Raw genomic sequence first — 23738 nt, 5'->3', positions numbered from 1 at the left:
CGACAAGTCTTGATTTGCCAATAGTGTATAGTAGATACTAGTTAAGCTTTACGGCCACAAATTTGAAGGTTTTCAACTACTGCAAATAAAAAGCGAAATTTTCTAATAAATGGAATTTGTGGAGAAATGGTACTACATGAAAATGATATAGAAGTTTTTCATTGTCATGGCAATGCTTCAATAATCAGTCAACTAATGGATGCTGAAATATGCATTATGTTTCTAAATTAGAAAATATTGCCATTGATAGCGAAGAAAGAGGTTGTAGAGAACAAAAAATTTCGATTGACAATTTAGTGGGAATTCTCAATATGGCAAATATGAAGAATGGGACTTTGTAACTCAACAAGAAATTTTGCCTATCCATAGAATTAAAGAGAAAAAATAAATATTGAGCTTTTTCTTTTGTAAATTTTGATTCTTGTAATGTCATATGTGCTTCATTTTTTCATAAACCACTATTTCATATTTAAAAGAAATTTCATAGAAATTATTTCACTATTTCATAGAAATCATAAAATTAAAATTTTATAATTTCTACCTGTTGTGGTAATACTAGATCTAATGTCCAGAAAAATTCCAAACTCAGAATCACCAAAGCAGCGGTCGAGTCCAGATTTCGAACTTTATACTGTATATAGCAATAAATACTTTGTTTGCTTGTAATTAACAAACACACAAACAAAATTCTACATTCTATATACATGAAAATACAAAAATCAACAAATTTACTTAAATATATCACAGAAATAATAATAATAAAAAAAACTAAAGCTTACACTGTCTCATCAGCTCATAAACTCTAGGGGGACAACCTGGAGGGCATTCCATCCTGTAGCCTGATTCTAACATGTGATAAACATCTGTCAAATCTACACCTGGATACGGCGACATTCCATAAGTAGCAATCTCCCACAATAATATCCCAAATGCTAGGAAAAAATATTACAAAGGTGGAAAATTAGAAAAAGATTACATAAAGCTGCATTAAAACTACATTTAAGAAAATTAAAGCTTATTTAATTCATATTAGAAAAATGAGAATTAATACATTCTCTAACTAATAAATGACTTTGATTCACAGTATATATTTAAATAGAATGTACACTTTGCACAAAAAAAGGGGGACAGTTCTATATCTCTTGTTCTACTGGACTGATTGTCAAAATTTAACTTGTGTTTTCTATGTCTCAAAAGCACGAGTTAGGATTATACATTAGATTTATATACAGCATTGTTCTAACATAGGTATTTTGACATAAAATCGGATTTTTTCTGGAATAACATACACATTTTTTTCCATATTTCAATTCTACGACTCAAATTATGCCAGACTGTTAAGTTTTTGTAAAAATCACACGAGTAGTTTTTTAAAAATTAGTTCTCAAAATTTTAGCTCCTCTATGCTAACTGAATTCCGTATAAATTTATTTATATCTTTTTATTAAACTTACTTGATTCTTCCTTTCATACTGCAAAATTCAGATTCATTCCAAATAAAAGTTGCCCATTTTTCATGATTTATTTTTAAAATTTGTATTTTTAAAAAATTTGAATTATAACCTATATATTTTTAACATCATCTTAAAGTAGATGTATTTCTACCTGCGAAAAATTGAGAGTTTTTTGTTCAAAATTTCCCAAGACATACGTGAATTTACATACTGGCACGTTCTGAAATTTGACATATTTGCTATAAGTGATAATAACACCAAATGTAGTTTACGCACTTCCTTAAAATTATTTGAAAATATGAACAATGACCTTTTTTCCACCCATGTACAATAAAAAAGGGGGAAAGGAAAATAGGTTGCAATAAATTAAGAAGTTCGCCAAGAGAATTATTCTTAGTGCAAACTGAAAAAAGTGCACCAAGATAAATTTTTAAATTTCTCACCAAAATTACAATATTTAATATCTAGGAACAATTTGAGTTATACAATCGAAATATGGAAAAAAAATGGTATGCTGTTTCAGAAAAAGGTCCAATTTTGTCTCAAAATACCTATGTTAGAACAAAGCTAAATTAAATCTGATATATATCCTAAGTTATGCTTTTGAGACATGGAAAATGCAAGTTTTGACAATCAGTCCAATAGAATGGAATATAGAGAACTGTCCACCTCCTTTTTTTTTCTCATCTCCTCCCAAAAAAGGAAAAAAAAGTCCTATCATCAATTAGGTTCAATATCGATGTGTGAAAGGGCAACATCTTCAATAGACCAATATTATATTTTTTATAGAAATTCCCAAAACTAATTCCATTATGAGAATTCATGGTTATTGTAATCAAAACTATGATTTTAATATTATTTTAACAATTTTAATATGATTAAACAACAAGTCAAAACCTGAGATCATATGTGGGGAAAAAAAAAAAAAGAAAAAAAAAAAAAAAAAAAAAAAAAAAAGAGTCATGGTTTCTTATATATCACTACCTAATACAAGTGCAATTGCTAGGGGCTTCACGGAGAAATTATAAATGGATACCTTTCTTCAATGCTTCCACCACAATTCCAATTAATCATGGTTTGTTACATATCACTATCTAATGTAAGTCCAGTTGCTATGGATTTCACTAAAAAATTATAAAGGGACTACGCCTCCACCACTGTTCCATACATCAGGTGTTTGTCTGTTTGAGGAAACCATGTGGCTCATGTATGAGTCATTTCATAGTGAACATGTTAAGCTAAGTAGCTGAATATACCACATCAATGAAAAGCAACGGTTGTAGTTAATGGAATTAAAACTAGATATAACAACATTAACATCTCACATGCTGTGTTGTGAACAAAAGTCTTTGAAAAAAATCATATAGTGTTAAGTTATAATGCACTTCTTTGTTACCTTATATTAAGAAGAGCCTCCTAAGCAGTTTAATATAGTGTTCTTAATGTGAACTCCTTTCACAAGGTGCATTTGAAATAACGTCACAAAATTATTTGCACAGATTTCATATTATGGCTGATGTACCACTAGAAATTTAAGCACAATTTTGTTTTAGAGAAACAAAAAAGTATTTGCCAATAAAAGTAAAATGCATATAATATGTCCTAGTCACTTTAATAGCATTTAATTTTAAAATTTCTGGTCATTCAAAAGAGGAATAATAATGTTACCAATTTTTTACTTAGATAGACAATTTTAGTAGAATTATAAGCAAAATTGTTGTATTTTTCTTTGTTGCACGAGAAATTTTAAGAGAAAGCTATGCTGGAAAAGTAAGAATATAGGGGCAACTGCATTTAACATAGAGTAAATGTTATCTCGGTAATTTGGTGAGATATAGCCAAACCGACAATGGTTTTGGGGACTTATTTTGTTACCAAATTTGGCAACATTTTAGTTTGGTCCTTAAGTCATCATAATATTATTGAAATTGAATAAATGTAATTGACTACTTTTTTAGCCATAACCGTATGCCCACCCTTATATTGCTTTCCAGTGATTTCGAGAAGCCGAAAATACTAGAAATATCTTATGGCTGGTTAAAAAATATTTAAGGCTGAAGAGACAGCATCTCCTCTCAGTTGTTTAATTAGTTGCTGTTGTTATTGTTGCAAGTTCAGTGTGAGATCGGATTAGCTTTCTCCTTAGATGTGCTTTGCATTGTAGCATCTTTAATCTTCTTAGTAATTTGAAGTGTAACTACTAATTGTACTTTTACCATTTGTATGGGTATTTCTGTGGAAAATTCCTGGGTTCTGAAAAATTTCTTTTGATAAGAATAAATTTTTATTAATCTATTATCAGACTTGTGGATTCAATCTACTATGAACTCATACACATGCAAAAACAATAATGTTCTGAGCTTGAAAGTGACATACAGCTGATTCTCAATCTAAGAAAACTGAAGGAAAAGAAAAATTTGTTTCTTAAAACTGAAATTTCTCAATGAAAATGGATTATGGAAAATGTAATGAATGTGATGTGATGTATTTAATTATGGCAAAGCACATGAGGGCTATCTGCCTAAAGGGAGGGATGCCTTCGTGGAGGACTTTCTAAGGGAAACTGGCTCGTATACACGTTACACATGGGGAAAACCACGAAAACGCCCATGCAGCCAGCCCATTCGCGGGATTCGAACCTCGGACCGAACTACCAGTGTTCAGCGACTTTACTGCTCGACCGCTGGTGGGAAAATTTAATGAATGAACTGCAGTGTAGTTTTGATGCTCTCAATACTGGGAAAATGGAAACAGCTCTTTCTTCATTTAATTTTTGAATGTAGGAGCAAAATCATTAGTTTATCATTTTTGAAAATACTTCAAAATTTGTCAAGATATAAAAAGTAATGCATATATATATATATATATATATACAGAGTGAGCTAAAAGTTCATTAAAATTTCAAAAAAAAAGGAAGAAATTATAATAAAGAAGCGCAGTTTGCAACAAAGGGCTCACAAGGAAAGTCAGATTTTTTTAGGAGGGAAAAAAATTTAGTTATGAATGTCATTGTTAGAGGGCGCTGAAACGTGAGAAATTCAGCAGAATTATGCAAATTAATCTTGCAATAAAAGTCCATGTAACACAAATATTTCTCATTCACTTTCAGAATATTATTATTATTATTCAAGTGAGTGTTGTTGATGAAGTTGTTCTATTTCAACAGAGTTAGCAACCGTTGTGTTGCGAAAATTTCGAAAGGTGAAAGGATGGAAGACGAAGAAGCTCCATATTGTGTTCCGGAATACAGAAGCTTTCAAACGGTTCGAAAACCTGGCTCCTTGGAAGACTGGCCATGAAGCGGAAGACCCTAAATAATGAAGGGACAAATTACTGTGGTTGAAAACACTGTGAATGATATAGTGGTGGAATCGTTCATGGGGAATAGCAGTGCTCACAAAGCTGGAAGGATATTAAATGTGCTTTACTCATCAATCTGACGTATCAACCATAAGATATTGCATCTTTAGCCCTACAAATTGGAATCACTGCACGAGATACAACCAGGAGACACAGATATGAGGGAATCATTTGTTGAGTGGGCTATGGCAAGAATTGAAAGCGACCATCAATGATTGTTCAACGTTTTCTGGATGGATGAGGCACAATTTACACTACACAGGGATGTCAATACCTAAAATACTTGGATATTGGGCGACATTGAATCCTTGTGAATACACGAAGACGTCACTGCATCCAGTCAAGCTGACAGTCCAGTGTGGCTTCACCTCATCTTTCATTGTTGGACCATTCTTCTTTGAAGAACCATTCCCATATCTGGCTGGGAAACGTGCACAGTAATGGCTGAGCATTATCTCTATCTTCTGTGTGACAAAGTCATGCCCACATTAAATCAAAGAGGCGTGTTATCTGTAACAAGCTTTATGCAGGATGGCACACTGCCACACTATGCCAAACCAGTCAAACTATTCCTGTCGAGTACCACTGCTGAAGATAGAGTGATCAGGTGACGCTACAAGATAGCATGGCCTCCCCGATCATTCAACCTCACTCCTGTCATATTCTGGTTATGGGGCTATTTAAAATCACTTATGTACTGTTCTTCCTCTTCAACACTGGCCGAACTCAAAGATTCTATCTGTCGTGAGGTTTCTGCAATTCATTCTGACATGTTGCATTCAGCTGTAACAGGCTTTGCGAGTAGCTTATTTGTGTCATACAATGTTCTGGAGGTCATATTTAACAATTGTTATTGCAAGAATAAATGAATGGAGCATACAGTTGTCCTGTTCATTGTATTTTGGGTCGTCAGAACCCTCTACTAGTGACATATCTAAATAAAAAAATTTTTTCTGTTTATTGTGATTTTTTCCTTTTTTACGAATTTTTAAAGTTTGAATGAACATTTGGTTCACCCTGTATCTATACACATATACATATGCATATTTTTTTAATTGAGTGGAAGTTCCATCTTTTCAACCATGAGTTGTTTATGGTTGAAAATATGTTTATGGTTGAATAGTTTGAATATCACGCTGAATAACAATCAAAAACAAAGTCCAACACTAAGAATTTTTTAAAATTTATGCTGATTCTAAATGTTAGACTTTGTTTTTGATCATGAGTTATTTGTCTGGCAGTTCAGCGAATAGAGAGTCTAGACACAAACCAAAGATAAACAACCTCTACAGAATCACTATCTATAATATCTTTAACCCGTTCAGTACAGGCGTGTCATATGTGCATCAGCAGCGAAACATTACCTCATGGCCGGGTGTGTCATATTTGAATTGCCATCTAATTCACTATATGGCCGGGCTTACCACATTTGACTTTTTAGATAGAACGTTTAATTAATATTTTTTGTTGCTGCTAGATGTAGCTGTATGTCTGTTATGGGGAAATATATCGAAATTTAAGTATACGTACCTTCATGCTTAAGCAAAGTTTTTTATTTTTGGTATTTTGTTTCGGAATGAGAGGGAGATTCATGGGTGGGTGTTGAGCAATGTAATGTCTCTAACTATGTCATTTGATATAAACAGATGCACGTGTTCTCCATGCTTTCAGGTACTTTTTAATTTTATGTTTGCGATAGGTATCTGAACGTAGAAGAATATACACAAATGCTAGTTGTGTTGAGTAACTTTATGGCTCATGCTGCATCATTTCATATAAACAAATTAACATGTTCTCGATGCTCTGGAAGACTTTTTAATTTAATTAATTTATTTTGTTTTTATTTTTTTAATCACCGTATAGTGGCATAGATGTTCTATCATTAGAGACTATTTTATTACTCTTAGATTTTTCCGGTATTGAGATCCACTTTTTTTTTTTTAATGTTCTATTGCTGGTGTTCTATCTTTTTTAATGGCAAAACAAAAGGGCTATCTGACCATAGAAGATACACAAATGCTAAATGAGTCAAATTTGCTGATATTCTATTCCTGCAACATTTGCAACATTGGACTTTGTTGGACTTTGTGTACACCCATGTTTCAAAGAATATCGTACACTGTCTCTTTTTTGAAATATTGCTTCCTTTTCATTGTTTGCACACTGATTTTTTATGAAAGACAGTTTTAATATTTTTTAATTTTAATTATGTATTGTGTTAAATAAAATCTGTGATTGTTTGGATAATTTTCCATATATATTTAATTGTGGGATAAAGAAAAAATTATATTATTCTAGAATGAATATTTTATAAAATTTTTAAGGAAAATATAACAATAAAGGTTTAAAATTAATTCTGACAACTACCTGAATGTTCTTCTCATAATGTACCCAAAATTGGAACAATTGGATGATAAATTTAATACATACGAATTTTTTTCCAAAGTTAGGCTTAGCAGTGCGAATTGCCCATTCCCACAAGACGACGTATCCAGTTAACGCGCTGTCCCAAGAGAACGCTTCGGTAACAGAGGTGCCTGTCGTGAATGGGTTAAGATCAGGGTAAATGTAGAAGTGTTTTCCAATGATGTCAGTTAAGTCATATATTGGGTACACTGAAAAGTCCACCAGACATTATCTGATGTTTATGTTTTTGCAAATAGTCATGGCCAGTTCTGAAATTAAAATTTGCCATACTTGCAGTTCTAAGTAGGTTAGAAAGAGCTGGAATCCTTAATAAGAATATCCAGAATTTCTCCAGCCAATTCTGTAGAAATGTTTCACAGATATATACTGATGCTGGACTTTCTAAATTTCCTGAATGCCTCCAATAAATTATATGTATAATAGTATAACTTGATGAACAAGTATAGGCATTTTTTAATCAAAGATTTTGTTTCTCTTAGTTCCTTACAAACATATAATAACCTCATATTTTAGCACTATCAATCTAATATTTTACTTTTTCCCCTTACAATAAAAAAATTTTTACATTTGGAATTTTTGCACCTAGAATCAAATGTGGTATGTAACACCAACAATGGTTCTCAAAGTAGAAGATAAAAAGATTGATCTTTATTACATATGCTTTTCTAAGCAGAAATCACCGTCTATTACAGGCAGCTTAAATTTCTTTTAAAACTTCCAATGCAGACATATATCTGTCATGCTTTTATGATTTCATAAGCAGTAAGAATATATAAAAGACCTTAAATAGGTATAGGCATTTTAATCACAGATTTAATCTTAAAAATCAGTTTATTTCTTCTCCCTTAGATATGTTATTCTAAGGAAGAGAAAATAAACTGAGCATTCGTCAGCCAAATATGCCAAGCAGTTCCAACTGCAAATATAATCATTCAAAAATCACGATACAAAAAATCATACTGAAATGACCATCCTAATGATTATTGTTTCATTCATAATACAAAAATTTGTAATAACTACAAAAAAAATTCTGCTCTTTGAAATCAGTTTTAAATATTGCCACTAGAAGTATTCGTCTAATTGAAAAGTTATAAAATGGTGATACATCAGTAAATTTATAATTATCCTAAAAACTTTCTCTAGTCTCTTTATTTTTCTTCCCCCTTTTTTTAATGATCATTATTCTAAACATGAAGCTTTCAGATTTAAGAACATTTTGATTGCTTATTCAAATAAATCTTGTATACTTAAACTAAGTTATACACTTAAAACTGGAAACTTTTGCAACAGTTACATAGGCTTGGATTTGAAAACAAGGCATATCAGTATACATCAAAATACAGTAAATCTATTTTTATAAACAATGTTTTACCTAATACCACCTATGTTTTCTCTTATCTGCCCATTCAAAGCAATGCCAACACATGTACTTTTTCTGAGAATTTAATTAAATAAAAAAATCTTCAGTTTAACTTACCCCATACATCAGATTTTGTAGAAAATTTATTATAAGCCAGGCCTTCAGGAGCTGTCCATTTAATGGGAAATTTTGCACCAGCATGAGCAGTGTAAGTGTCATCTCTCATTAGTCTTGCTAATCCAAAGTCTGCCACTTTCACTAAATGGTTTTCTCCAACTAAGCAGTTTCGAGCAGCCAAATCTCTGAAACAATAAAATAAAGTATACATATAATAGTACCAAAAGTCTCATGCAGTTAAAATTGATATTATACTGCTGGCCATTAAAATTGCAAAAACCATAGTAAAGTAAATACAAAAAAGATATTTATTACACGTAAACAGTATGATATGATTCAATTTGTACACATTTGGAGGTTTACAGGGATGCAAAATTAGTAGAAACAGCAGTTAAAACAACCCTTACCCCATTACGCATGGAGTTAAACTGAGCTTGGATAACAGAAATGGGCAACTCATTCCATGCTGCTTCAAATCTATGCAACACTTCATCAACCATATTAGCATTAGAGAGGGGTGGCAGGACAGTCTCTCAGCAGCCCATGACCAGATGTTTTCAATGGGTTATAGATCTGGAACCCATGCAGGCCAAGGCAGCAATCAAATACCCTGTGTATTGAGGAAGGTCAGAACATGACATGCAGCATCTGGTCTTGCATTATCTTGTTGGAACATGGTGTTTGGGGGCCTCGAAGATAGGCACAACCACTGGATGCAAGATGTTAAATTGTACCCATCTCCGTTCAAATTACCATCGATGCGAACTAGATATGTGCCTGTCGTGTGCCCAATGGTTGCCCAAACCATAACACCAGGGCCCTTATACCGATATCAAATGCAGGCAGGTTATGCGGTCTCCTTGGACACTCCAGACTTATATCCAGATACAGCCATCAGAATACTGCACATAGAACAGGGACTCGTTTGAAAAGGTGATATTGTGCCACTGCCCAACAGAGTCACCATCTCTCTCTATGCTGCATTGTCAAGGGAAGCCTGAAGTAATGGTCACCCTGCTGATAGTCCACGCTGCTGCAAATGTCAATGCACTTTATGAGCTGATACTGGCGTGCTGCAAACATGCCCATTTCCTGATTGATGGTCAATGGTTCTGAACAAGTGGGCAAAACTTTAGGAGGGGATAGAAGGCAGCTATACCAGAAATATTCATTATAGAATATATTGTCGGAACTCAAGCGTTGAGAAGTTAAAGGTTAGTTTTCCACTGTCACATTTTAAAAATTAACACAATAATAAGATGAGATACTTCAGAAAACATTTTATTAACAGAACATGCTTGTAGAAATTGGTCAAAAGACCTTCTGCCAGCTGTAATGAAGGCTTCACACCTGCGGAATGGGATTGACGCACAATGCGAAGATGCGAGGTATTTCCCGAATATGGCTGGCAACAATGGCAATCCTGATGACTAGATCCATATTGATTTCAATGGAGCACTTGTAGCTTAGGCTTTTTATATGACCCCACAGGAAAAAGTCCAAACACGAAAGATCAGATGATCTTGGTGGCCAAGCTATGGGACCACCTTAACCAATCAATCCATCAGCCTGGAAATTTCATGGTTCGTATAACCAACAATCCTCTTGGCAATCTACGGTAGAAAATACCATTGGATGCAAGGACCGACCCTTTCTATAGCATTTGTTTACAATGCTACCTAGCAGCTCGCCATTTGCATTCCAACCATACATTTCTATGATGAATATTGCTTGTCAACATTACATGCTTATTGGTGCATAATGTTTATTTAATGACTACCAGGTCAATTCACAACATAAAAATAACTAGCACAATTTAATTATAAGAGTAAAGTACATAAACAAACCTGTGTATGAAGCTGTGAGACTCAAGATATGACATAGCAGAAGCAATTTGAGTAGCCATATACATAAGCACTACAGCATTTATTTCTTCCCGATTAGCATTTCGTAAATAATCTAAAAGATTCCCACAAGGCATAAATTCTGTTATGATGTAGAATGGTGGTTCCCTTGTACAAACACCTGAGAAATTAAAAAGAAAATTAGATTTACAATTTGCCTGCACGTATACCCATCTCATTGATTTATGTTTCCAAAGAAGTTAGCTGTACCTGAGCTTGGGGAGATTGCACATAATTGATATATATGAATGTTATTAAAATATTTTGCAATATTTGATGATTCTCCAAGTTTTACCTGCATTACTATTCAATTATTACTGTGAATATAATTTTTGAATAAACTTTCATATTATGCTTAATCACAATACTTATTGCACAAACAACATTTCAAGGCAACATCTAAACTTGGGGGGGGGGGGGTATATCGCATAAAATTACCTCATTGACGACAACAGTTCCTGAATAAATTTACGAAATGAATTACAGTTAAGGTTTTGCATAAATCCACTAACAATGAAATACTAGAAACTATGAAGAAGTGTCATGGGAAATAATCAAAATTCCTTAAAATTTGACATCTTGGCAACCAGATACTCTGACAAGCAACAAAACATACCTTATGTAAAATAGCTATGAAATATGTTTAATTTTATATGCTTATATTTTATGCATGACCGAATTAGACGTAAATCAGGGTTGCCACTCGAACAGGAGACTGAAATTCCCAAGTGTGTTTCAAGAAAATTCCAGGCTATCCCTGTAGTGCATATTGGCTGTGTTGAGGGTAAATTAATTATGGTACCACTTGAAAACACAAAAAATTTCCAATTACATATGACATATATATATATAATTTATTTACTAAAGAAATATTGATTATATTATCTCCTAATATAAATTAGTAGAAGTATCAAAAAAGAGTGAACCCATATGTACTAAGTTTAATTCTGAAAATTGTGATTTAAAGTAACTTGAATGTAAATTATTAAAAATGTTTTATGGGGAGTTGAATTAAATCATGAATAACTAATTTCAAACTTTGAAAAATTAAAAGCAAGTAATTATTGCTATTGATCGGAAATTAGTTGACTTTTGGAGAACAAACCAACTCCCATTCAATGAACAATAATTTATAAATACGAAGGTGTTTCGTCTTTTACTGTCGTCTTAGTAAGAATGCTTATGCCAAATTGGCAAAGTTAGTTAGTCCAAAACTGTAGTTCTGTGAAGTGATGGGATTTAGAACCTAAGTAGAGTACCAAAGAACTCATTCTGAATTAAGCATTTTTACTAATACAAGATTCTTTATAAATTTTGAGTGAAAAGCAATTTATGCAGTAAAATTTATAAAATACTTGAGTAAATGTCCCCCGACACCTTCACTTTTAGGGATGGTAATTCAAAACTATTTGTATAAAAATTAAACAGTGGTAATTTTAATTGGAATTATGAAATAGAACTCAAAGCATTTGAAATAACATTAGAAAATTAAGAAACATAATGCTATCTTTGCAAAAAAAAATCAAATAATAAATATTGCAAAATTAATATATATATAATAAGAAAAAAGTGAAAGGAAGAAAGAAATCTATTTAATGATATTTTTAAATAAATTCAAGTATTTTTATTCCTTTAGCAGCATACACAAGAAAAAATATGTGCACTAAATTTCATTATGGTATGTCATATTATTGCCAGAATTAGTTTCACAAGTATGCCAGAGAAAACTGCCTGAAATTTGAAAGTATTATTAACTAATAATAAATAAATTTCGAAGGACAAAGACCAATCAAATGATATGGAAAACATTAAAACAATAAATAATGACATGGAGAACATTAAATAAAGTTAATTACTTAAGGATTACAAACTAAATTACAAAAATCGATGGTATTTTGCTAAATATAGTACATATATTAAATGGCTAGCCTAGATGACTGATTATTATTATTTTTTTAATGGTACTTCAAAATAACAAATAAGGCATTTAAGAAAGAAGGAAAGGTTTAAAATATTTTGTTATATACGAGAATGGGGGGGGAATTTACTTTCGTTCAGCATGCACTGCACATGTTAATCTCTGGATTTTCGAGGTTACTAGAAAAGATGATCTTTCCCTTTCTAAAAGACAATCTGATTGGTGCTGTGAAAATTGGCACTATGCCAGCTGTCTGAATGATGCTAGAGCGATAAATGATTCGCCAAGAAAGTGACTGCTTCCGCGTTTGCGAAAGTTGCTTTTTTTGAGTATCACAGTATGAAATTTCCCGATTTTTTCAGATTTTGACTTAAATAGTTATATTCCCTGACTTTTTTGTTCAGTTTCCGAATTCCCCGACTTTTTCTGGTTTTCCAGGCAGCATGGCACCTGATAAATACATTTTTGTGCTTTACATACATAGATAAATTTAGATGCACTACATAATACTTTTTAAAGGAAAAAAAAATCATTGTATGAATTTACAAAGCGTTCCTCTTCTGCCCCCCCTCAAAAATGGTGCAAGCATATTTTTAATGAAATTAATTAATAGGATTCATAAAATTACAGATTAAAATCACCTTGAATTTAAGAATGCACATTTAGAGATGGATTTATAGCCTATCTTTTTAACATTATTATGCAATATTTTCACATTATTTCTAGTTTAAATTTTGACAACTGATGTTAACAGTCTCTCACTAAAACACATGCATACACATACATAATTACATATTGATTATTTGATATCTGCTAATATTGGGTTTTAAGAAACTTTGAGTCAACTAATTAAGAATCAAAAATTAAACTACATGTCAACATTACAGAGCAGAATGCTGACTATTAAATTTAAATTCAACATACCCAGAAGTTGAACTAGATTTGGATGTTTCATTTCTTTCATAATTGCTGCTTCTTCTAAAAAATCCTTTAAAGCCATTGTATCTTCCTAAAAAAAATAAGATCGTTTATTGATATATTAGAGTAAGGTAAATAAATAAGAGATAAGTAAATAACAGAATTTTCAGGTAAGGGAAACACTGTTAAAAATGCCAAATATCATCTTAAAAATTTTTCTCATTTTCTGAAGTGAAAATAATAATAATCGTAAAAATCAAGTTAACCTGACGAAATCACTTTAGAGGTCATACATTCAAGTGAATGTATATTTTTTAAAATTCAGATGATATTAGTTTCATTTTGAAATTATAATTGTGACCTCAAAGCATTAGATATTTGAACGACAAATCTGAAAGCCATGATAATAATAACACTTGAAAGCACAATCAAAATTAAATTTGCACCCATTACAGTTTTAGATATTTTATTTAATGCATATTCTCTATTTCAATGAACACATCTGAAAAAATTTCAGTCAATAATAAAAAGACAATAAATAAATAAATAAAATATAAAAAATACATAAATAAAACCATATTTTAAGTAATATGACACTTAAAATTTAGAATTTCTGTATAATACAATAAATGTCTTAAATAAACAGTTATTCAGAAATCATTCTATATATTATAGCCATGCATTTTTAACACAGCAACAAAAAAACTATAGTATGCAGTAGTTCAGACACTATGAAACTTTTCCATAACTTTTCATTTTATTCTTTATATTAACTTATAACATACACTTCTAAAAGAGGTTATATTTTAAGGTAATAAATAAAGGTCAAGTTTTGAATACTTCTGTGCATTAGTACTAAAGCAAGCATTCGTATGCTACCGTTAAAATTAACTGGGCAAGAAACTAATTTTGATTTTTTTAGTTCAAAATAAAATAAAATTTTTTCCATACAAAAAATAAGCTTTCATCAATCAAATATTTCCCATTCTGTTTGATGACATTTTGCCTTCTTTTTGGTAACTTCATGATTTCGTACTCACAGAACTTCTGGTATTTATCAGCAAAAAACTCAATATGACTTTCAGATTATTTTTATTACTAAATTTTTACCATTTAAGACATTTTGCAAACTTTGCAACATCCCTTCCCAACCAAGCTCCAATAATTTCGTACGTGCTGCTAAAGATGTGCGAGGCCTCACATCGTCATGGCGGATCATTATTCCTTTGCAATTTGCCAGTTCTGGCCTTTCCTCTTTGACTGCTATCTACAGATTTACAAGTTGTTGGCAGAAAACATCTGAGTTGATCTTATAGTTACTTAGAAGCAGCCACAAAATACAAACCTTTGCAATCCCAAAAAAGTGACAGCATGATCGTTTTCTGATGTAATTTTACTATCGATATGATTTGTGATGAGGATACTCTTAAACTTGACTATGCAGCAAAAGTAACAGGCAAATCCTGGACTAACATTCAAGACACATGGAAAAAGTTTTGTCAAAAAACTCCGTAAAGAGGCTGTCACAAACTTCAGACTGCAAATAGGTCACAACTGCATGGCACAGCATCTTAACATGCCAAATTTACAATTCGGGTATCATGAATGCAGAGCATTTTCTTATATGAGCAGAACTAGATAAAGAGTCTCAGAAATGTGGTGAGATAAGTAAACTATATTGGAATGCCAAAGCTTTTGTGAACTCCCTGTAGACTACATCTCTTATGTTTTTTCCCTTCTTGTTTAAATATTTTTATTATTTATCATTGTCCATGTGTGATACTTGAGCTGTTTTATATGTTTGGATTGATATTTTCAATAAAGCCATATGTAACAGCATGATTTGTGCTGATTCAACATGCTTGGACCATGATCTTTTTCAATTAATGTTATTGTAGACGATCTATTTTTCATCATCAGTGATAATTCATTTAAAAAAAGGGGGTTGATTGCAGTTCACTTGAAATGTGTATCAGAAGTATTGATTCACTGTGTTAAGTGAATTTCTTTCACTTAACACAGTGAATTTAAATATCGAGCTTCTTAACCCTTTCCTGCATGCTACCTTTTAAAGTCGGAGTTTTGATTTAAAAAAAAGGGGGTAGGCAGTCTAATTAGGCCTAGGTACACAAGTAAAATTTTGTGAAGATAGCACTTATCTTTTAATTCTGAGGTTGTGCCCAAAGTGGGCACACTGATTGAATAGAGCTTCGAAAAGAGTGCTGAAACGAGCATTGTTGTCAATGACCTGACCAATGAGATGCGGAGAAACAAAGAATACAGACTCAGTTGTCCTAGATTATCGGTGAGCCCGGTCTCGGCACACATAGGGTTTGCCGTTTGATTTTAGGCAAGATTTCAAGGTAAAATTTTAAAACTAATATAGAATAAATAGATTAGCATACAGCCAAAAAAATAACCTATTTCTTTTCAAACAATTCCTCTTATACTCTAAAAAAAATCTGGAAGATTTCTTTGAAAAATAAGGGTTTTAAAAAACTAAACGTGGCTAAAATATATGGACTGGTTTGTGTTGAGCTGCCATCTACTATAAATAAAGAAGGTTCAGAGTAGCCTATAGTAATTTATAAATCCTTTTTCATTCAATTTTTCTGTGTGTACAGAAGGAAATTTTTAGGTGTGTCCAGACCAGACACACAGTGCTGCAAAGGGTTAACAAGTCCCAGATATCTTATGTGATTTTCAATTGTTGTGTGTAATTAATTTAACAGTTTGCTATCTCTCGCATGACAATTCGATTCAAATAGGGCTTTAATTTTGTCATCATCAACTTCAGAAGGTCAACCAAAATGCTGGCCATCTTCAAGTGAAAAATCTCCAGAACAATTTTTTTAAATCAATTCTGACAAATGCGTTCTGTTAAGCAATCAACAGCATAAACTGCACTTATCTTTTTGCCAGTTTCAGCCACTTTTTCTATCCTTATGAAAATAAAAAAATATGTCAAAAATGTTTTTTTTTGGGGGGGAGGGGGGCTACCTATGTTAAAATCGACTGCAAACTAATGTTCCAAACTAAAAATACACAAAATCTGTTTCTATTGCAATTCAGCTGCCAAGCCTCAAAAGGGGGAAAAAATTAATATTAAGATTGACAAAAAAATAACAAAAATAAACATAACATTAACTATTTGTGCAAATTGAAATTACTTTCTTGCCAATCCATTATTTACATAATTCTAATCCTATTGCACATAGAACAAGTTTTTCATAATGATGACATTATTTGATATTATGTTAAAAAGTTTTCATGCCTTTATAACAACACGGTTTGGAGTTAATGGATTCTCACCTGTATGTCTGTCTGTTGATAATACTTCATCTATTATTTTGATATATTACATGTTCAGACATTATTTAAAATTAAATAGCAGGAATAAAAGATTCACAAATTTAAAATAATACTCATACTTTAAAATAAAATCTAAAAAAGAGAAAAAAGTTTTATTACTACATTATTTTACCTATGGTGAACATATTTTTATGTTTATATATGTTTAAATGCCTTAGCTCAAATCTTACTGTCTTTGAGCATTTGCAAATGGCCTATAACACTTTTAATTAATATGATATAGTTCTAATGACCAGTCAGGCACCTTTCCCACCCAGCCAATTTCCCCCCATCCTGATGGTACCATGCTTCACTTCCATGCGAGAGGACCTCAGTTTGACCCTAAAGGACATTTGCGACAATGGTCAATTGGAATAATTATAAGAAAGCTGTGTGCTAATTCCCAGTTATCTAATCTTAACATTAAAATTTATAAATTGTGGAAACTGGTTAAAGCTTTTTCACAAAAGAAAAAAAAAAAATAACTCTTCCTCTCCAATTGATTTTTAGAAGATTTTTGTCATGAAATTAGAAAATGTCTCCTTGTTGCTCCTATTCCTTTATTTCTTTAACTCTTTCCTGGCAGGTATATCATATAAGCATCAGCAGTTAATCCTCTTATGTGACAGCAGGCTGCTTAGTGCAACTCACCTTGGCGACAGTGTGCTGTTTCAGTACCCGATCTCGCAAGACGGGCTATTTCGCATCACTAACCCCAACTTTTAAAAAAAGTCAATATTCATTAAAAATATGTTTTGTCACACACATATTTTCATTAAAAATATGTTTTTATAAACTGTTTTGATTTTTTTCTGTAATGATATTTAAAAATAATATAATCTTAAATGTAGAATATGAAGATATTCTGAAAAATTTTTAACTAAAATATAAATGCAAAACAAACTATTCGACTCATCTTGATGAAATGTAAAAAACTTACTTAAATCTATATTTAAACATATGTAAAAGTAATAAAATATATGATCAAATATTATAGCATACATGATTCAGAAAGGAGACCGTGTATGATAATCTAGTCGCTATCATTTTATTAGTTATGTAACACATTTTCAGGTTGAACTTTTTAATTCCATCCCAACAGAATAAACTTAGGAATCCATCTCGTTTTAGGCAGATCTAGAGGAGTATGTTGATTTTGGATGAAAGATGGATTTTCATTCATCTTTTGTTCATATAAATTATTAGTTTTTTTCAACTATCATGATAATTAGATTACAAAAAAGTGGTGAAAAAATCAATTTTTTTCACATAACTCTGAATTAAGTTTACTTCTGCAATTCCTATGAATTCATAAGGCTTCAATTACTTAACAGATTGAATTCGTGAAACAGTAGCCACTGCTCTGCTGGATGGTGAGGTGAAAGCAAAACAAACCTCCATTTCAGTTTCTGAGAAAATTTCGGTATCAAAAATCGGTATTCTCAGTTAAATCTAGAGTTTTTGGTGTCAAAATAGTCACTCACGGGTTTTACAATTTGAATACTCTTTTTCCGTTAAAAATTTCTTTATCTTAGACATCGCACTATTAGTTCAACTCTCTTGCCTGGTGCAAAAAAAAGGTACGCCTGCTGTATAACGAAGATGCAAACTGAATACAAACTAGAGTATCTAAAACAACAGGTCCACTCCCAATCTTTCCAGGGAAAAAAAAAAAAAAAAAAAAAAAAAATTGAAGCATCGGAAACTGTTCAATGTTTATATCACGTGAAACCAACTACACTTCAGCTGGGTTTTGTTTACTTTATATCATCTTCTCATACATCTAAACGAATCACCAGAATCAGAATGTACTTCACAGACACAAGGTCAACAATGTATATGATGTATGTATATATGACACACCCATCTGTAGAGGGTTTTTAATTCAGCAACATGCTGTCGCTAAAGGTTAAATAGTGAACCAAAGTCATAGGTAAGATATAAGCCACAATGTACCCACATGGTGCTGAAAATGCACTGCATAACTTTAACAGAAAAGTACTATTTTGATTTCTAGAGCCATCTACAAAAAACTACATTTAAAATTATGAGCTAAATATAAGAAGTATTAGAAAACAAAAAATTTTTAAACTAGACACTATAAAAATTGCATGGAATGCATCAAACCTTTAATGTCTTCACAGCAACAGTAACATTATATCGCTTCCAGACAGCTTCATACACATCACCATACTGGCCACCACCTAGCTTATGCTTCATGACGATATCAGTGCGGTCTATTTCCCATTCGTCAGGTTCAGGGCTCAAAGCAAATACAGTAGGCTTGTTACGCTTTGGTGCAGGATAAAGTAGGAGAGTTATTAAACCATCAGCATGCATTGAATGATGATGAACAAGTTCTGCTAGAGTATTGAACCGGCATTCTGCAGTCACAAAAACCTGTCAGAAAGGCAGTTAGTGAAATCAATGCAAATGAAACTTCAAAAGATTATATAAAACATAATTAATTTCTTAGATCTGATCTAAAAATAAAACAAAAATGAAAATTACAACTTATAATTAATAATGTAAATAAAAATGACTTAGGGTTTATATCCAGAATAATCTTTCTGAGCCCATGCTCAGAAAGATTATTCTGCCTATTGGGCTCAGACAGGGTGATGCACTGGCCTGCTTGCTTTTTAACCTTGCCCTCCAAAAAATCATAAAAGGCTCCAACATTATTACTCGTAGAACTATCTTTAACAAGTTCTGTTCAGATTTTTGCGTTTACTGACGATACTGACATAGTCGCACGCACTCCCGAGTCATTTAGAGAGGCCTTTTACATCTCTGGATGCTGCAGCCAGCAAAATGCATCTAGCAATCAACCAAAATAAATCTAAATACATGCCATGTGGTAATAACAGCAGCCCGTATTTTGAAATTGGGAATTACAAATTTGAAACTGTTAGCAAATTTAAATATTTAGGATTAATGATTCTCAATACTCTCAATGATTTAATGCCTGAGATCCGAAGTAGAGTCACAGATGCTAACTGATGTTTTTTCGGTCTAAAAAAATACTTGAAGTCTAACTTCACTAGCAGAAAAATGAAGATTCTAATTTACAAAAGCTTAATCAGACCCATTCTTACATACTCTGATAAGACCTGGGCAATGACAGAAAAAGCTAAAAGTATTATTTCTGTATTTGAAAAAAAATTTTGAGAAGTATTTTGAGTGGCATAAAATGTAACAATATCTGGAGAAGAACTAACTCTGAACTCTATAAGTCCTTTAAAGAAATAGATGTAGTAAAATATATAAGGATTCAGAGAATTAAATGGGCAAGACACCTGTGCAGAATGGATGAAAATCGAGTAACTAAAAATATCTTCTTAGCCAGACCATTCGGCACCCGAAAAAGAGGGAGACCTAAACTGAGGTGGCTCGACTGTTTGGAAAGAGACTTAAAAATTTTAAAAATAACCAAGTGGATGTCCATGGCCAGAGATAAAAGAGCTTGGAATTCGATTCTGAGGAAAGCAAGGGCCCGCTCTGGGCTGCCTGGCCATTGAAGAAGAAGAAATGAAAAAGAATTTTTTGAAGCATTGGCTTTATCTTCCCCACCATTAAAAATTAATAATAAATAAATAAATAAAAATTAGCATTACATAACATTTTCAAACTTCTAATAGTCAATTTTTCTGAATCTTCTAGAAATGCTGGGGTATCTTAAAACTACTCAGTTTCATGAATATGAACAGTTGTCATACTGAAACAGAATCTATGCCACATTTAAAAAGAACGCAAGTGTTCAAAAGTCAAAACAGAGATCAGATTTCAAAAGTTACCAGATTAAAAACTGAGGCATTAAGTCCAAATCATGGAGGAAAAAAAAAAAAAAAAAACACTCTGCTGATTATATTGTAGGCTATATAATTATGAATTACCCTGGATACTAAGTAGCAGAACAGTAACTACTAAATAACATAATTGGTGATTATCCCTTTATATATTAGTAAGAGATACCTAGACAGGAAAGTGGTTGGTGACTTTGACTGCCATACCGAAGGGCCCAGTTTTGAATCCTGGAGAATGCATGGATGTAAACAGTCTGTCCATTCATGAGAGGCAACCGTAGCCTACCATAATAAAGTGACCACTGTTTCTGGCCTTAACAGTGGCCAATGCCTATATTGGTTAGAGCCTAGCATTGGAAAAAAATACATATACTACAGCACAAGGTCTGTAATCAGGACTCATCGGGACTTCAGCGATTCCGGATTATAGATCATCAATTTAAATCTGGTAAGATGGCATGCATAAATTATACAGTTAAAAATATGAAACCGTAATTTATGAAATAAAGAGCAATTATGATCTAAAGGGTATCAAATTTTACAAAAAAAAAAAGATTAATATTTATTTGTATACTTTATTAAACATTTCTTTCAACATGCAGTGACTGCCTTCGATTCCCTTCCGTCCCACACGAGCGTCTTAAACAAAGGTGCGCCGTTGCGAAAGGGTTAACTGTTTTACTAGATGATAATGGGACAAACAAACGGACTTGTTCTGCAGATGACTTAACTGACAGAGAGAGAGTTGCCATGAGCTCAGTAAAATGTTTCTTTCGTGTATGATAAAAGTATACTGCATATGAGCTTCCAGTAATTTCTTAATAAATCTGTTCCCTGAACATTAATAAAACTCTTCTAAAAATAAAATCTATTAATGCTGAATTTTACTATAATATTTAAGATTATCAGCACATTTATATACATATCGATGACTTGTGAAGTATGTTCTCTTTTATATTCGAATTTTCCTTTTCTTAAGAGTTTTTAATTTAGAGAACTTTATACGCACTTTATTTTGATATACATATTTATTTATATTTATATATTATGAAAATTAGAATATAAGAAATCACAACTAGTGAATTACTCAACATAGAAATTATGCTTTCTTATAGACACAAAGTATGTTTTACAAAATATAGTTTCTTGTACCATATTTGGACAGGTCCACAGTAAAGTTTACACAAATTAGAATTTTGCACTGACAATTTGTTACATTCAGTGTGTAATTAACTTCTGAACATGAAAAATGTATTAAATCTTAATAAATTCAAAAATACCCAAAACAGTTATTTTACCTTGCTATCAGTATCTTCACTGATACGATAGTGATAGACTCTTCCTTCATACCGCAGTGAAATAGACCTTTGACCGGGGCTGCTTTCACTCTCTCTGACCAGGAAGCTGCCATTTATGCCACTACTCAACAAATACTCAGCTGCATTACGAGAGATGGGCCCATGATACCAAGAATGCTTTTCTAAGCTGTTGACAGGAGTGATGTAGTTACTTGGCACCCAGCCCACCTGACAAGTTCTCGACTGTGCTTCACACCATTCACCTGTCCGATTATAAGACAGAACTCGAACTTGTTCACCTGCAATTTAGAAATAAAATACCAAATAAAGATGTATTTTTATTCTTAATGAACTCTGAAAATTTTTTTCATACAAGAAAAAATGACATGCTGCAGACCTTACAATTAAATATACTACAGAAGTAAAGGTACTAATTTATTTTCATGGCTCAAATCAAAATGCTACCAAGATTATCGCCAAGCTGTCATCTCTCAGAACTGCTTTTAATAAGCGTAAAAAAGCTTACCTTTCACATAGGATTTCCACCACATGAATTTTGAAAGATACAACTCTGATGTCGAGCCGTACACTTTTGTTTTTGTTTCATCATTTAACAGAGCCCCAGAATCTTTCCACATTTTGGCTGATAATTTCAGCACCCATTCTTGGATCAACAAAATTAAACATGTGATTCACAGTTAAATGGCTGTAATCAGCTTATTTCGAGATTGTCTGATTTGCAGGCTTGCTCACAATTTGAATATAATGTTGATCCTTCCACTGTATGGTCTAAAAATGCTGATATTAGTGTTCTTGCTTCAGATTTGGAACCTGAACAGGAAAGCACTTACCACTTTTACGGAATAACCCGCCACACACAAACTGTTTGTGGAAGTACCCTGCCAGCATTGCCTTTTCATTGCAAAAGCTCTCGTTAATTTTGACTATTTTATTGCATTTACTTTAACTACCTGTAATTGTATTTATTCTTTACTATTGGATTTATTTCAGGTATATTATTGCACTGAATATTTGTCCGTTTATTCATCAAATTCAACAAACAGAAGTTGAAAGTGAAAATGTTATGGTTGCTCTTTATTTGGCTCCCATTTTTTACATAATCTGGTGATTCATCATGAGGACTGGGGGCGTGAAAATTAAGTAGCACCAAAGTAACTGTAAAACTTAACAAAGGCTTCAGAAAATTTTCATTCTTAGATAATTTCAGTAACCTGCTGCAGATGTGAAACTGTCAGCATTATACAAATGAAAAATTAAAAACTTGAAAATATGATATCCTAACCTGCATAAATTATGAAGTTATAGAATTTAGAAAAGAGATACCTCTAACCAACACAATTTCTTATTAAGTCCCTTGCATTTTTTTTACCCTATATAAAAATATGCATTTCTATTAAATTAATTTAGTTAATGAGCAGTTTTCCTAAGTGAAACAAATTAATTCGAGTGTTTCTAAGAAATTTAGTTAAAAATAAGATAATTTTCACATTTTAATTATTCACATTCACATTATAATTCTCAAAAGCAGGAAAATGCATTCTTCTAAAAGCTTGGATTTTTAACATATCACAAATAGATCACACAATTTCACATCCATTCCAGGAGAAATATTTTTTTGTGTACATTATTGTAATACTGGATATTTTATGAATCAAATTTTGAAAACTAACTTGTATTTTATTAAAAGCCCTCTTACAGTCTCTTTTACAAACATTTTATGCCAATTAACTGAGAGATTGGTTGCTAACAGAGTGTTGTTTGTGTTGGACGAAGATGATGTTACTTCTGAAAGGCAGGCAGGTTT

At 32.1% G+C, this 23738-nt stretch overlaps 1 protein-coding gene across 3 annotated transcripts in view; it reads right to left on the bottom strand.

Annotated features, from left to right (window-relative positions):
* Window positions 1-23738, bottom strand: part of LOC118185970 (uncharacterized) — a 166643-nt gene that overhangs the window by 22403 nt on the left and 120502 nt on the right. For all 3 annotated transcript variants that reach the window (XM_035355944.2, XM_035355945.2, XM_085824355.1), the window contains exons 3-8: window positions 21914-22212; window positions 18937-19209; window positions 13465-13549; window positions 10566-10743; window positions 8719-8903; window positions 780-932 (exon numbers count right to left, since the gene is read on the bottom strand). In XM_035355944.2, coding sequence (XP_035211835.1) covers window positions 780-932; window positions 8719-8903; window positions 10566-10743; window positions 13465-13549; window positions 18937-19209; window positions 21914-22212 — 1173 coding nt within the window. The remainder of the gene's footprint in view (window positions 1-779; window positions 933-8718; window positions 8904-10565; window positions 10744-13464; window positions 13550-18936; window positions 19210-21913; window positions 22213-23738) is intronic.

This window comes from Stegodyphus dumicola, chromosome 9 (assembly GCF_044657685.1).
Source record: "Stegodyphus dumicola isolate Sdum_Otavi_A_Nest chromosome 9, ASM4465768v1".
NCBI lineage: Eukaryota > Metazoa > Arthropoda > Arachnida > Araneae > Eresidae > Stegodyphus > Stegodyphus dumicola.
This window is presented reverse-complemented; position numbering and strand designations above follow the sequence as displayed.